The sequence below is a fragment of the Schistocerca serialis genome, chromosome 8 (assembly GCF_023864345.2).
Source record: "Schistocerca serialis cubense isolate TAMUIC-IGC-003099 chromosome 8, iqSchSeri2.2, whole genome shotgun sequence".
NCBI lineage: Eukaryota > Metazoa > Arthropoda > Insecta > Orthoptera > Acrididae > Schistocerca > Schistocerca serialis.
The window spans coordinates 335,053,320-335,069,169 of record NC_064645.1 but is presented as its reverse complement, the minus strand read 5'-3'; the positions used below and the strand labels follow the sequence as shown (position 1 = coordinate 335,069,169).

The window sequence follows — 15,850 nt, the reverse complement described above, 5'->3', positions numbered from 1 at the left end:
AGAGAGGAACGCCACCGGCATCGGCAAAATACAAGGTCCAGGCAAACGAGAAACTGATTCGCAGCAACAGCAAATTTTCGAACGATAAGTACTTTCACACAGCGATTCTCCAACGGCTTCGTGACAAAGGGACGGATTTCTGTCGTTATTGTTGCTGTTGTTGTTGTTATTTTGGTCCTCATTCCGAAGGCTGGTTCGACGTAGCTCTGCATGCTACTGTATCCTGTGCAAACATCTGGCTCTCCGAAAAATCTACATTCTTCATCAGGTAACCTTCCATTCAGAAAGCTGTTGCACTCAGCGACTGTTATATTGGTTCAAATGGCTCTGTGCACTACGGGACTTAACTTCTGAGGACCTCAGTCCCCTAGAACTTAAAACTACTTAAACCTAACTAACCTAAGGACATCACACACACCCATGCCCGAGGCAGGATTCGTACCTGCGACCGTAGCGGTCGCGTGGCTTCAGACTGTAGCGCCTAGAACCGCTCGGCCATCCCGGCCGCCAACTGACAATTCCTTCACGTGTCAGAACGTGTGTTACCAACTGATCCATAGATTTAGTCGGGACCACAAATTTCCTTTTTCCCAGTTTGATTACGTAGTTCCTCATTAGTTAAGCGATCCACCCATCTAATCTTCAACATACATCTGTATGACCACATTTCAAAAGCTCCTATTCTCTTCGTTAAGAACAAGTTCTCAAACTGCAGTTATGGATCCGTATCAGCTGTACAATATTTCAGGAAAATGAAAATTTGTGCCGCACCGGGACTTGAACCCGGATTTCCCGCTCGCAACAAAGCGGAAAATCCTGCTTCGAGTCGTGGTCCGGCACAAATTTTCATTTGTTCTGAAATAGTCTACAGCTGATGCTGAACCATAACTTCAGTTTGCGAGTTTATTCTTAATTGAATGCGCCTGTTGATCGTAAACGCACTGTCCTAGAAACAGCACAGCAATACTCTCTTCTAGTCTGAACTGCTTCTCGTTGAAGTTTCGCACCCGCGCAAAGTGGCACGCGAAACAAATACCTTCAGAAAGGACTTCCTAACAAATTTATGCAGGGTGAATATTGATAATATCGACAAACTGCATGGACGAATTCCTGACGAAGGAAAGAAAGTTCTATGAATATGTGCCCGGAAATGCATCGTTGCCACGGTAGAAGGCGCTGGCTATTAGCCATGTCCTCCTTTAAATCGTCACAAGAACGTCAAACTGACAGGTTTTGAGATAAGTGGCAACGCAACAGAAGCGCAACTAATATGCCCCAACAGAGGAAAAATATGATTCTACTGTATATAAAGTGCACGAAAGAACTTACTCGTGGTCTCGCAGCAGCGTAATGAAAGATGCTACAGAAGCGATGCGTTTCAAGTGATCTGAAAAACCGCAGGTCGTTCTCGTTTTCGAAAAGGGTCATGTTAAGACGTACACAACTTTAGGCTTATAGCCTTGACGTCGGTCTGTTGCTTCGTTACTTTACCCTGTGCATTTTGAACATACTTTCAGTCCACTGTTAATGTGACGCCCAAACACTTATCTTAGATCATAATTTTAATAATTCCCTTCTCGTTTTTTTAACCACGCATTTCAACTCCTCTGAACATAAGCTGCGTTTTTCCAACATTTGTCTCGATACCCAACTCATACTCCTGGACTAATTTCCTAACCATGCAACATGCGTCGTGTTCATCTTTAGTTACAATATAAATACGTCAAAACAAAGGCAAATACAACAAATACATGGGATGCCATCCTGGGCTTACATTTCAGCAAGTTAGTTCCCTTCCTTTCACGGCGACAGTTTTTACTGCTTGTCTTCGTGCATGACAAACCCTACCTTGGCCAGCAAGGTCCTCGGATTTCTCTCCGATTGAAAACGTTAGGAACACTGTGGGCAAAGCCCTCCAACCATCTCTGGATTTTGACGATCTAACGAGGCAGTTGGACAGAATATGGCACGGTTTCCCTAAGGAGTACACCCTAAAACACTATCAGTCAATGCCAAGCCAAATAACTGCTTGCATATTGGCCGGAGATGGACCAACGCTTTAATGACTTGTTCAATTTGTGATGCCAAATCATTTAATTTTTTCTGAAATTGTAATAATTTATTTGTCTATACATTATTGGGTTGGTGCATAAGTCTGTAGCGTTTTTGTTTCGCATGTTGATACTCCGGTTGCAACGGATTTATTTTCCGATTTTCATTTTTTAGTTATAGTTCACTGTTGATATCTGAGTTTACTTATGGTCATTTTGTCAGTCGGAGGTAGTAAGTGGAGTTGTGGACTTTACAAAGTAGGGTGCCAAGTGGAGAAATTGGAACATCTCCGACGTATTCTTCCGTTTGAGTTCAATAGAGGGGCTGCAGCAGCAGAGGTACCTAGAAACATTTGTGCCGTGTGTGGGGATAATGCTACTGGACAGAGCAGGACAAGAAAATGGTTTTTCTTGTTTTAGGAGGATCATTTTGACAATACTGACTCTCCACTTTCAGGAAGACGTTAGGGGTTTGATGAAGATCGTTTAAACACATTAATCCACAATGATCCATGTCAGTGTACTCTAGAATTGGCGAATGTGGTGAACTGTCATCATTATACCATAGAGCGAACTTTGAATGCAATGGGGAAGGCTCGAAAATCGGGCGAATGGGTACCGCGTACTCTAAGCCAAAGTCACAAAAACCAGCAGGTGGCCGAATGTGCACCTCTGCTTGCTCGTCCTCAGTTGGCTCGTGAACAAAACCGGCCATTACTATCGTGTATCGTTACTGGTAACGAAAAATGGTGTTTTTAAGGTAACATAACGAAAAGAACGAATGGCTGAGCCCAAACAACGCATCAACTCCCCGTACTAAGAACTGCGCCATTCACAAAACATAATGTTATGCATGTGGTTGAATAGCGATGGTGTGATGTAACCATCACTGCTGACACTTATTGTCAACAACTGTGACGACATGCAGACGTAATCCAAGAACAACGACCAGCAAGACGGCGTGACGACAAGCTCCTCCACGATAACGCCCACTCGCATTCTATCAGAATAACAAAAGACGCTGTATAGGAGTTGGGTTGGGAAGTCATTCCGTACTCACCTTATTTATCTAATCTTGCGCCCACAAATTTTCACCTTTTCCACTCTCTATCGAACGACCTTCTAGGATCTTCCTTTTCGTATGAAACTACGGTTGCGATGTGTTTCGCGGAATCGAAAAGGTACCCCAACGTTGGCAGACTGTTGTAAATAGTGAATGAGAATATACACTACTGGCCATTAAAACTGCTACACCAAGAAGAAATGCAGGTGATAAACGAGTATTCATTGGACAAGTATATTATACCAGAACTGGCATGTGATTACGTTTTCACGCAGTTTGGGTACATATATCCTGAGAAATCAGTATCAAGAACTACCACCTCTGGCCGTAAAAACGGCCTTGATACGCCTGGGCATTGAGTCAAACAGAGCTTGGATGGCGTGTACAGGTACAGCTGCCCATCCAGCTTCAACACGATACCACAGTTCATCAAGAGTAGTAACTGGCGTATTGTGACGAACCAGTTGCTCGGCCACCATTGACCAGACGATTTCAATTGGTGAGAGATGTGGAGAATGTGCTGGCCAGGTCAGCAGCCGAACATTTCCTGTATCCAGGAAGGCCTGTACAGGACCTGCAACGTGCGGTCGTGCATTATCCTGCTGAAATGTAGGGTTTCGCAGGGATCGAATGAAGGGTAGAGCCACGGGTCGTAACACATCTGAAATGTAATGTCCACTGTTGAAAGTGCCGTCAATGCGAACAAGAGGTGACCGAGACGTGTAACCAATAGCATCCCATACCATCACCCCGGGTGATACGCCAGTATGGCGATGACGAATACACGCTTCCAATGCGCGTTCACCACGATGTCGCCAAACACGGATGCGACCATCACGATGCTGTAAACAGAACCTGGATTCATCCGAAAAAATGACGTTTTGCCATTCGTTCACCCAGGTTCGTCGTTGAGTACACCATCGCAGGCGCTCCTGTCTGTGATGCAGCGTCAAGGGTAACCGCAGCCATGGTCTCCGAGGTGATAGTCCATGCTGCTAAAACGTCGTCGAACTGTTCGTACAGATGGTTGTTATCTTGCAAACGTCCCCATCTGTTGGCTCAGTGATCGAGACGTGGCTGTACGATCCGTTGCAGCCATGCGGATAAGATGCCTGTCATCTCGACTGCTAGTGATACGAGGCCGTTGGGATCCAGCACGGCGTTCCGTATTACCCTCATGAACCCATCGATTCCATATTCTGCTAACAGTCATTGGATCTCGACCAACGCGAGCAGCAACGTCGCGATACGATAAAGCGCAATCGCGGTAGGCTGTAATCCGACCTTTATCAAAGTCGGAAACGTGATGATACACATTTCTCCTCCTTACACGAGGGATCACAACAACGTTTCACCTGGCAACGCCGGTCAACTGCTGTTTGTGTATGAGAAATCGGTTGGAAACTTTCCTCATATCAGCACGTTGTAGGTGTCGCCACCGGCGCCACCCTTGTGTGAATGCTCTGAAAAGCTGATCATTTGCATAACACAGCATCTTCTTCCTGTCGGTTAAATTTCGCGTCTGTAGCACTCACCTTTTTGGTGTAGCAATTTTAATGGCTAGTAGTGTGTTATTGATGATGAACGTCTGTTACGTGTATCTGTTGCGTTTGTTAAACGAAAAAACTCAACGAACTTATGCACCAACCTAATACATCACAATTTCCGTCCCTTTCGGATGATTCCTTCACCGTTTTCTTTGTCTAAGAGTGTATTTTGGGAATGGTAGGAGCAGTGCAGTTGCGAGCGTGGATAATTTTAATGCTTTTATAGGGCGGAGACTGCGGCATCCGCGGCACAGTGGTTAATGCCAAGAGCGCGAGCGGCGCGGGACGCCTGCCAAGCAGTGGTGCGCCGCGAACCGGTTGCTGCCGAAAGCGGCCGCTGCGCGAATCCCCCGGCCGCGCCGCGTGCGCCTGCACCCGCCGGCCTTGGCTCGGCCAGCCGGTGCCTTTAACGGCGAACGTAAAAAGAAGGAGCCGGCTTGCGGTGCATTGTCGACGGTTTTGTGGGCTCTGCATGCTTTGACGTCTCCTGCCTGGTGCCACTTACAGTACGAACTAGTGCCTGGCTCCTTCGTTTGTAGGCTATTTATATGAGTTGCGCCACTGAATAGGCAACCCAACAGGCGAGTATTAAATGAAGGCTCGGTACTTTATTCTCAATAGAATTACGTCAAAAGACAGCCAACAGGTCGGAATAGTACCGATAGTGACAGTCCTGCTGTCGGAACTGCAACTTCCTTCCGCTGTCTCCAGATACATAACAGCTTAACATAAGATCTTCCTGAAACTTCCTGGCAGATTAAAACTGTGTGCCGGACCGAGACCCGAACTCGGGACCTTTGCCTTTCGCGGGCAAGTGCTCTACCAACTGAGCTACCCAAGCACGACTCACGCCCCGTCCCTCACAGCTTTACTTCCGCCAGTACCTCGCCTCCTACCTTCCAAACTTTATAGAAGCTCTCCTGCGAAGCATGCAGAACTAGCACTCCTGAAAGAAAGGATATTGCGGAGACATGGCTTAGCCACAGCCTGGGGGATGTTTCCAGAATGAGATTTTCACTCTGCAGCGGAGTGTGCGCTGATATGAAACTTCCTGGCAGGTTTGGAAGGTAGGAGACGATGTACTGGTGGAAGTAGAGCTGTGAGGACGGGGCTTGAGTCGTGTTTGGGTTCCTCAGTTGGTAGAGCACTTGCCCGCGAAAGGCATAGGTCCCGAGTTCGAGACTCGGTCCGGCACACAGTTTTAATCCGCCAGGAAGTTTCATATAAGCGCACACTCCGCTGCAGAGTGAAAACCTCATTCTGGATAACATCTTCCTACCTGCCTGATCATGGCAGCGTCGGAAGCCAGAGCAGATGTTTTAGCGGAAAAGTGCTGCAGAATTAGGGACAAAGGGGGAAGCCACACACATTTAGCTGAGAGGAAGAAGCTCAATTAATTTTTATAAGTACTGCAATGAAATCCGAGACAGTCTTTACAGTCAATCTTTACAGAGTGGGGCAGCACCAATGCACATGTTTTTCGTAGTAGTAGCCGCTTCTTCTCCACAGTATTATACACTGCCCAGTCACAGTGACGTGCCCACCTGTAAAAAAAACTAGAATAGCCACATTTTGCAGCGTGGACGACTGCGAGACGAGCAAAAAGAGAGTTAATGGCGTTCTGGAAGGTACCGACAGGAATGTGGAACCGTGCCGACTCCAGCTACCGTGACTAGCTGCACGAGGTTTCTCCACTGACAATCCATGTTGCGGACAGTCTGATCGAAATTGTCCTACGGAGTCTCGACTGTGTTTAAATTCGTTGAGTTTCACGGCCAGGTGAGTACGGTTAGCTCATCCTGCAGCTGTTCGAACCATGTACGTACAGTGCGAGTTGTGTGACACGTTGCATTGCTCTGCGGGTGGATGCCGTCATGCCGAGGAAAAACGAGCTGCATACAGGGGTGGACATGGTCACCAAGCATAGATGCATATTTGTGTTGATCCATTGTGCGTTCCAGAATGACGAGATCGCCCAGAGAATGCCATAATAGCTTTCCCCACACTGTAACGCTCCGTCTTCCGGCCTGGATTCTTTCGACAGTTATTGCCGCAGGGCGTTTGCTTTCAGATGTTTCACCTCGTACACGCCGTACACCTGAAAGAGCCACCTGCGGCCACTCAGCGGATGTACAGTTGTTGTAGTGGCGCGCAAATTCCACCTTTCTTCGCTGACGAACAGCAGTCAGCACGCTGCATGATCCAGGCGCTTGCTGCGAAGGCCCATACCCATCAACCTTCACTGAACGGTCGTTGAGGAGGCACTGTTGGTAAACCTTTGGTTCGTCTGGGCGCTCAGTTGCGCAACACTTGCATGTCTATTCGCCCGTATACATCGCAGCAGCCGTCGTTCAGCCCTGTCATGTGTGCCCTGTCGAGCAGCACAGTTACATCGGAGCTAGTTTTTGAAAGCGGCCTGCCGGAATGGACGAGCGGTTCTAGGCGCTTCAGTCTGGAACCGCGTGACCGCTACGGTCGCAGGTTCGAATCCTACCTCGGGCGTGGATGTGTGTGATGTCCTTAGGTTAGTTAGGTTTAAGTAGTTCTAAGTTCTAGTGCTCAGAGCCATTTGAAGCAATTTTTTTTAATTTTTTTTTTATTATATAGCGCTATTCTGTCATGAACGGTATACTTTAACCACAGGAGCCACACGAACAGTTTACAGACTTGGCCGTTCCGGAACTGCTTCCACATTTGGCCCTAAAGCCAATGATCATGCCCCCTTGGACGTCAGATAAATCACTACGTTTCCCCTAGGATTCGAACCCAGGTCTCCTTGTGGCTAAGGATTCAACGACATTGGAAAATCATATTGCTCAGATCACTGTGCCACGGCTATGGCCTTGTGGGACGATTAGTTATCCTGCTGGAAGATGCCATCGCCTCAGGGAGAGACGTCAAACATGAAGGAACGCTTGTCGTAGTCCACAGCTACCATGTTGTCTTATTACCACACACTCCATGGGACCCAAGTTGAACGTCCCCCATAGCATAATACTGAACCCATCAGCCTGCATCCGTGGTGCGGTTGTAAGATTCGAGCAGCCTCGATGACGCCATATACCTCAGGTAATGAGAAACATGATTCATCTGACCGGGCGACACGTTTCCATTTTAAGCGAAACTGTATGGTTCCAGAGACCTTTCCAAGTCTCAAGCATCTATAATGTCCATATGCAGACTGAAGCAACGAAAGATTCGAACCCAGCTCTCCTGCTCACTAGACAGATGCACTGACCACCGCCGGCCGGTGTGGCCGTGCGGTTCTAGGCGCTACAGTCTGGAGCAGCGCGACCGCTACGGTCGCAGGTTCGAATCCTGCTTCGGGCATGGATGTGTGTAATGTACTTAGGTTAGTTAGGTTTAAGTAGTTCTACGTTCTAGGGGACTGATGACCACAGATGTTAAGTCCCATAGTGCTCAGAGCCACTGACCACTATGCCACACTCGCGCAGTCGTTTAGCACAACTGCTCAGATTACACTAGCACGCCTTCCTCCTCAATCCAATTTACCATCTACGTCGCATCCTACTTACTGTTCCACCTAAACACGAACAGCATTGCAGAGGCTCTGCAACTGTACTGCAATACCAACTAAGTGTCGAATGAAACAGGGTATCCTGCCTGACACCCAGGCATGGGTGGTGTAGTGGTTAGTGTGTCTGCCTAGTAACTGGTTCGAATCCCAGCCTTGATACAAATTTTCATTCGTCACTTCAGTTTGTATATATACATCACAGATGTTAGACACTTGAAAATGTCTTTGGAACCACATCGTTTCATTTGATTAAAGCACTTGCACCTGAGGTTCAAGCAGGATGACTCATTTCGTTCGATTCTGAGTTGCCATTCTAACACAGCTGGTGAGCCTCTGCAATGGTGTTCGAGTTTAGGTGGAATATCAGGTGGGCTGAGACGTGAATGGCACTTTGGATTGACGGAGGCGTGCTAGTGTAGTCCGTGCAGTTGTCAAAGCCACTGCGCCAGAGTGGCTTGGTGGTTAGTGTATCTCTCTAGTGAGCACCCGGGTTCGAATCCCAACCTTGGTGCATATTATCATTCGTCGCTTCAATCTGCATATATAAGTTTCCATTTATCCACAGTCAGTTCTCGATGATGCCGTGCCCAGTGCAATCGTGATTGACAATGTTTTGGGTTAACATGAGAACTGGTAGTCGTCGTCTGGTGTTGTGTCTCAACTTCAAAAATGCGCACTGAACGGTGGGATTCGCAACACTTGTGCCTACACCAGGTCTGCCGTAGGTCACCGCCCATCCTGATTTCCAAACTGGACAAGCCTGTGATCTGTATGTTTTTTGCATGATGTGTGCTTGTCCAACATTTTACCCTCCAACTACTTTCCATAGACGTTCACGACTGTTGCATGCCAACAGCTGACAAGCTTCCCCGTTTCCGTGCGGTCAAAATTGACGCTATAGTGATTCTACTTTCGCTTCTGCTCCGCTTATATACATACATTCCTTAGAGTCTCACGTGCCCGTAATTCCACTAAGAAGCATTCAGCCCAATTGATATTGGTCATAATGTTTTTGCTTGTCAGTGGAAAATACAAGGGTTGTGATGCCCCACAATTTTTTCCAACTATATTTATCCTTAAGAGTTGGAATTTTGTACATTTCTTTTACACATAATGTTTTTCTACATAGACTCCATCACATCATATCGGCTTACGACAGCATTGTGTAATTGCGTGTATTGCCTGTTGGTATTGTTATTTGCTCGTAGTCATATTTTCGCTGCAAGTGCAAGGTGTCAGGCAAATCCAACACCTTCCATGAAAACCCTGACATGATAAGCAAATCCAGTAGTATGTCACATAGCTCCGAATAAATCGTGACGTTAAATTAACCAAAGTAATACGAGTAACGTGTCATACCTTCCCACCGTGAGACAGACACAGTTCCGAGGGGAGAAACGAGAACAGAAGTCGAGAGCAGAACCGTGTTAAGCGAGAAGGCCCTACGATAAGGGACGGACACCCACGTCGCCAGCTAACCGCTACGACCACACCACCCGCAAGTTTTTAGTGTGAGACTTTTTTCGCGTCTCAGTTACGTTAGGACCACCCCCCCCCCCCCCCCAGCCCATGTTAAAAGATAGAGCCCTCCAGAAGAACAGTATAGATCTTACCATAACGCTAAAAGGACCAGACCAGCTGCAAGTTTTAGCGTGAGACTTTTTCGCTTCTCTGTTACGTTGCAAACTTTAAAAACATTGCCCCACCACGAAAAGTATAACGTTTCTCATTGGATAGACAGAATTTTTGTAGGCGGAGCTTAAGGTTAACATTGAGACCCTGATTGGTCAGATGAAAACACAGCCAGATAGTTTTTTTTAAACCAACTTCGGTAAATTGTAGTAAGGAGAAGTTAGAGGGAGTTGCTTCGGAGACGGCGAGGTGAGTGGAGCTGTGCTGCCCGTCGCCCCCTGACGAACACCGACAAGGTAATGAACGCACGCGATGCCGCATAACAGCGCATAAAGCTTCACTCAGAACTGCAGAAGTCTCATCTGTTACACCTCCTTTTTGCGTAATACTAGTGTCGATCGTCAATTAAAGCTCATGGTGTTCACATTTGCCACTTGAAGTAAAAATCTGAAACGCAATGATTTTTCTGTTATATAGTTATTGAGAAGCCACATCAGCCACTGTAATTTACGACAAGTTAGATAAGTAATTAAAGATAATTGAGGGTCACTGTAGACCATTTTGATAGTTTTCTCTTTTGTGAAACTTAATTTAAACCTAGATTATAGATGTGATATGGCATAGGTCATCCTTCGATCCATTGTAGAACTTGGAAACCCATTCAGGGAATATTCGTTCACATTTTTGTTGAACGCAGTTGGTTTTTTACCATCCTGTATTAAAACATTTCCTTTTATCAATAGTGCAATTTATAAACAATGTTTTGTGAGTAGAATAAAATTTCCAATGGTAAACTTAACTGCTTTTTCGACGTTATTTTACCAGCTAACTAAAAATAGGAAAGCCTTGAACCCCTTCCACTAAATTTAGTTAGTATTACGATTCTTTTAGAGGGAGTGCAGTGGAGCTGACGCTGAAATCATTAAGTATTTGGTTATATCATCGCTAGTCTCATTGAACTCTTCTGAATTCTACATGTCATGTGTGGTCTGACGTCTCCTTACCAGCAACGGGTCCCAGGTTCAAACTAGTCAATTCCCTAAAAAACACGCTCAGAGCGTCGTTGCGCGAAAGTGGTAGGGAGACACGATATAGAACAAAGAGACACCACGCAGAATGTTTAGACAAGAATTACGCTCTCATCATTTTCAAAGTGTGTCCCACATAAAAAATCCTGACTTTTTCTGGAGAGGGAGCTGTCTCGCATTTCTTCTCTTTTGCTGGTTGCAGGTGGTGACGCTTCAGTGACTATCAGTTTTCAGCTCAAAGTGATGCACCCAGGTCTCGTCACCTGAAACCGCCCGTTGCAAGACGGTGTCTCATTTGGCCTTAGACTCATACAGATGAAATGAATTTTCTCTGAATCTTATAGTCTGTTGTGAGCATTCGTGGAACTCATCTTGAACATACCATTAAATATCCAAGAGTCTCAATCATTGCACACACACTTACAATTCTAACCGATGGCTGTAAAGCCAGTCATCGAATTGTGATGGGCCTGTCAGCAGGAATAATGGGAGCGTGTTTCACCATGTAGTGAGCAGTGGCTGTTACACAACGACCAGAACGTTACCGACCATGGAACTCAGTTTCTGCACATATTGACGCTTTTGCCCTCCGCCCAATCGTACTTCTATTAACTGTATTCTCAGTATACACGGCACACAAACGGTTGTGAATGTTCACGGCGGTTTCTTTTCACGCAATCAAGAATTCAGTTAACACATTGCTCGTAATGGCGTAGACGCCATTTTGGTGGTTCATTACGGCTCTGCCAACTGCCTGAATTGTTACAAATTTCACGCATATGCAGAAGAAACAGCATATTTAAAGAACCTGAGAGGTTTCCAGAATGAGATTTTCACTCTGCAGCGGAGTGCGCGCTGATATGAAACTTCCTGGCAGATTAAAACTGTGTGCCAGACCGAGACTCGAACTCGGGACCTTCACCTTTCGCGGGCAAGTGCTCTACCATCAGAGCTACCCAAGCACGACTCACGCCCCGTCCTCACAGCTGTACTTCCGCCGGTACCTCGTCTCCTACTTTCCAAAGTTCACAGGAGCTCTCCTGCGAACCTTGCAAGAACTAACACTCCTGGAAGAAAGGATGTTGTGGAGACATGGCTTAGCCAGACCCTGGGGGATGTTTCCAGAATGAGTTCGAGTCTCGGTCCGGCACACAGTTTTAATCTGCCAGGAAGTTTCAACCTGAAAGGTCTTTTCCTCGTATACAGGGTGAGGACAAGAGGACTTTACACCTTCAAAAAATCATAGAAACTAAACAGTGCAACTTACTCGCTTCGAAACCTTAACCTGTGAATAGAATATCTCTGGGTGACTTTTTTTTGCGAATGAGCACAATTATTTTGTTTCAGGCTGTCGCCACCAGTAAGTGTGAGTGTAAAAAATGGCAACTGCGCCTCAACACAAGATGATATGGTGTCATTCTTCAGTTTGAAAAAAAGAGAATTGCTATCTGCTGTTGAACGGGAATTTCTCACGCATTTTCAACAGGAGGCATCCAGCAGAGCCCCCTTTTTCGTCACGTACAAACAGTCTGAAGACATGAACTGTATTTGCAAACTAAATGTTGATCACAATTGAACAGCGTCCCAGTGAAGCCCTCAGAAATCAACATGTCAAGCAAGTCATGAGTCTCATATCTCACAAACAACCGCTCCCAAAATTCGCGGTGAAACAGTACAGACTGCACTTGGTCCAGGTTATACTCTGGGCTCTGACCTCTGCACCAAGAAATTGGCTGGAATGGCGACTGACAACGACACATCAAAGAGCTTTACTGATGAAGCAACGTTTCACACTTATACTGAAGTTAACTGGCACAATGTTAGTTTTGGAAACAGAAAACCCCCGTTTCACAGTGGAACGTCGATATTCGCCAAAGATCAGTGTATTTTACACAATGTCGAAGGATAAGACTCACAGCCTCTTCTTTTTCACGCAGAAAACGGTTGCAGACATTTGCTACCACGTTACGTTTTCTCTGTGGTTTCTGTCTCAGTTGCAACAAGATGGTTCAGCTCTTCACTTCCACTTAGCTGTACAGAAATATGTAAACATACGTGTGCCCAGATGATGGTCGGCCATGCAGGTACCAATGATGAAGTGTGGTGCTGATGGCTGCCACGATCACCAAAGTTAAACTCCTTGTAATTTTTATGGTGTTATGTGAAAGATGAAGACACAGTACTTGCCACAGCTGTGGCAGCGAATCGCAGCTGCAGTAGAGACTATTACTACTAATATTTCGCCCAGGTTTTGGGAAGAGTATGAATATAATTTAGTATGATATTTTTTCTCTCATATAAAGACTGTTGACAGCAAAAATGCTGAGTTAGAAACAACCGTTTCATCCCCAGGCGGAGGATGTTTGGTGTCTGCAGCGAGCTGCTGGGCACGTGTTACTCACCTGAACAAGGCGGCGCCATTGTTGAGGCTCTCTGGCGGCGACCGCACGTAGTGGGCGCCGGGCGTGAGGGGCGCGGCGGCCTGGTGCACGCACGGCAACCCCCCAGAGCCCGGAACGTGCACGTGCACGCTGCGCAGGTCGTCCATGCTGTGCCGCCTCACACCATCTGGAACACGGCACACCGCACATGGCTCACTCATTCACAGCCCACCTGCTCGACAACAGTTACACCTGCCACATGCAGATAAAAAATGTACGCGCCGAACAGGTCCAAGCTGTGCTGCCTCACACCATCTGGAACATAGCACACTGCACATGGCTCACTCATTCACAGCCCACCTGCTCAACAAAAGTTACGCCTGCCACATGCAGATAAAAAAAGTGCACGCCGAACAGGTCCAACCTGTGCCGCCTCACACCATCTGGAACATAGCACACTTCACATGACTCACTCATTCACAGCCCACCTGCTCAACAACAGTTACACCTGCCACACGCAGATTAAAAAGTACACGCTGAACAGGTCCAAGCTGTGCCGCCTCACACCATCTGGAACATAGCACACTGCACATGACTCACTCACTCACAGCACACATGCTCAACAACAGTTACACCTGCCACATGCAGATATAAAAGTACACGCCGAACATATCCAAGCTGTGCCGCCTCACACCATCTGGAACATAGCACACTGCACATGACTCACTCACTCACAGCACACATGCTCAACAACAGTTACACCTGCCACATGTACATAGAAAAGTAGACGCTGAACAGGTCCAAGCTGTGCCACCTCACACCATCTGGAAACGGGCTGCACATCAGTCACAGCCTGCCCGCTTAACAACAGCTATCCCTGGCACACTGACATACATGCTACATAGGTTGTCCATATTGTGCTGTCTCACACCATGTGCAACACAGCACATGGTAGATTACTCATTCACTCACAACCTGCCTGCCTAACAAGAGCTGAGCCTGGAACGTGCATGTGCATGCTGTGCACGTCATCCAAGTGTATCAGCCTTCCACTGTTATCAACCACACCCCAGCCAAGAGCTTGGCGTGCTTCGTGGGGGATTTAAAAGTAAGGCGCAGTTCACACTGAGACAATGCGATACAACATGTTGTAATAAAGATCGCGCAACGCAACTCATGTTCTCACGGGGGTAATACGATATGCAACACGATACACAATGCGACTCACCATATGACAAGCAGCAAGATATCACGAATGGCGTTTCTATTTCATTTTCTTCTGTAATCATAAGCTATGCTCAAGAGAACGTTATTGTGGCTTACCATTATTTAAAGCTCAAAAAACTGAACAAGAAAAGGAAGTACTGATTGCACCCATGCAATGCTATAAATATGAAACATAGTTCAACTGTGGTTTCTCGTGATCTCTCCCTTTCTCGTGAACTCTCCCAACATGAACACACAGTCAAAGAACTCTACAGAATCAGTCTAGGCAGTGTGCACTTTTTGGAGCAATTATCAGCTACTTTGACAAAGTAGCTACACGTTTTCGAATTATTAGTTGTCCTTCTAAGAAAGGTAAGTTGGTGCTAGTGTTTGAATAACATTAAAAATGTCGCTATGAAAGTTAACTTTCAGCAAGACCACCTAGTGTACTTTATTCAGTTTCGTACATAATAGTTACAAATTAATAAACCTAGGATAGTGTTTTTACATCTGTTCAGTTTCGCAAAGTAGTAAATGATTCTGCTTGAGGAGTACTCAGAAGACACGTTGCTGGTTTTGAAGAAAGACCAGTCATCACCGATGATGCAGCCCAGGGAGGTGAACTCTGAATACGGATAGACAATGTTAAGAAATGGGTCAAGACGATGGTGCTAAGGAAAATTCTCACGAGTCCTTCTCAGCTTCATCGATCTGCTCGTTCAGAAGTAAAAGAATCTAGCTTTCATGCCTCTTTTATGTCTGTCGCAATGTTTCCTGACATAAAGGAGCATGGGCTGAAGAAAATCATACTGCCAGTATCATCAACTGACGAGTACCAGTGTCTTTTCAAAACCAGGTTCGGCAGCATACGGAAAACAGAAATAAAAGGCAGTTCCGCACTCCACACAGCAGGCTGCAGCAGGAGGCAAGAGTCTCTTGCGCGGCGCCCATCTAGCAGCCTCATCGTGTACTATCTCTCGGCTGCCTTACTTTCCACACAGCTGGAAATATTATAACTTCCTGCTCACATCAGTCGAAGGTGAGGGAAGTAAAATCTTTGTACCTATTTGCACAGGGTCCCTGATTAACGAGAAGGATGTGGGAGGTGTATATGGCTCACAACTCGAGTTTAAAAACAGGTTAGTGATTAGCGATAAACAACGAGAGATATTCTGATAGCAAAAAAGTGGAAACTGTCTGTAATCGTCCTGTAGAATTCGTGGAATTTGTGTTCGTGCTGGGAGAGCTCACGAGAAATCACAACTGAACTGTATTTGATATTTATAGCATCGTAGGGTGCACCCACTTGTTCAGTTCATCAACCACGAGCAGTCTTCACTGACGATGTGTCAATGCAGAGAAACGTAAGGTATATTACTGGAGACGTTAACTGTAGCTTAATAG

The 15,850-nt window shown here is 46.3% G+C and overlaps 1 protein-coding gene across 1 annotated transcript in view; it reads right to left on the bottom strand.

Annotated features, from left to right (window-relative positions):
- LOC126416332 (ATP-binding cassette sub-family G member 4-like) overlaps positions 1-15,850 on the bottom strand; it is a 456,004-nt gene that overhangs the window by 356,038 nt on the left and 84,116 nt on the right. Inside the window, exon 2 of the mRNA XM_050083999.1 lies at positions 13,262-13,427. Coding sequence (XP_049939956.1) covers positions 13,262-13,407 — 146 coding nt within the window. The 5' untranslated portion in view covers positions 13,408-13,427. The remainder of the gene's footprint in view (positions 1-13,261; positions 13,428-15,850) is intronic.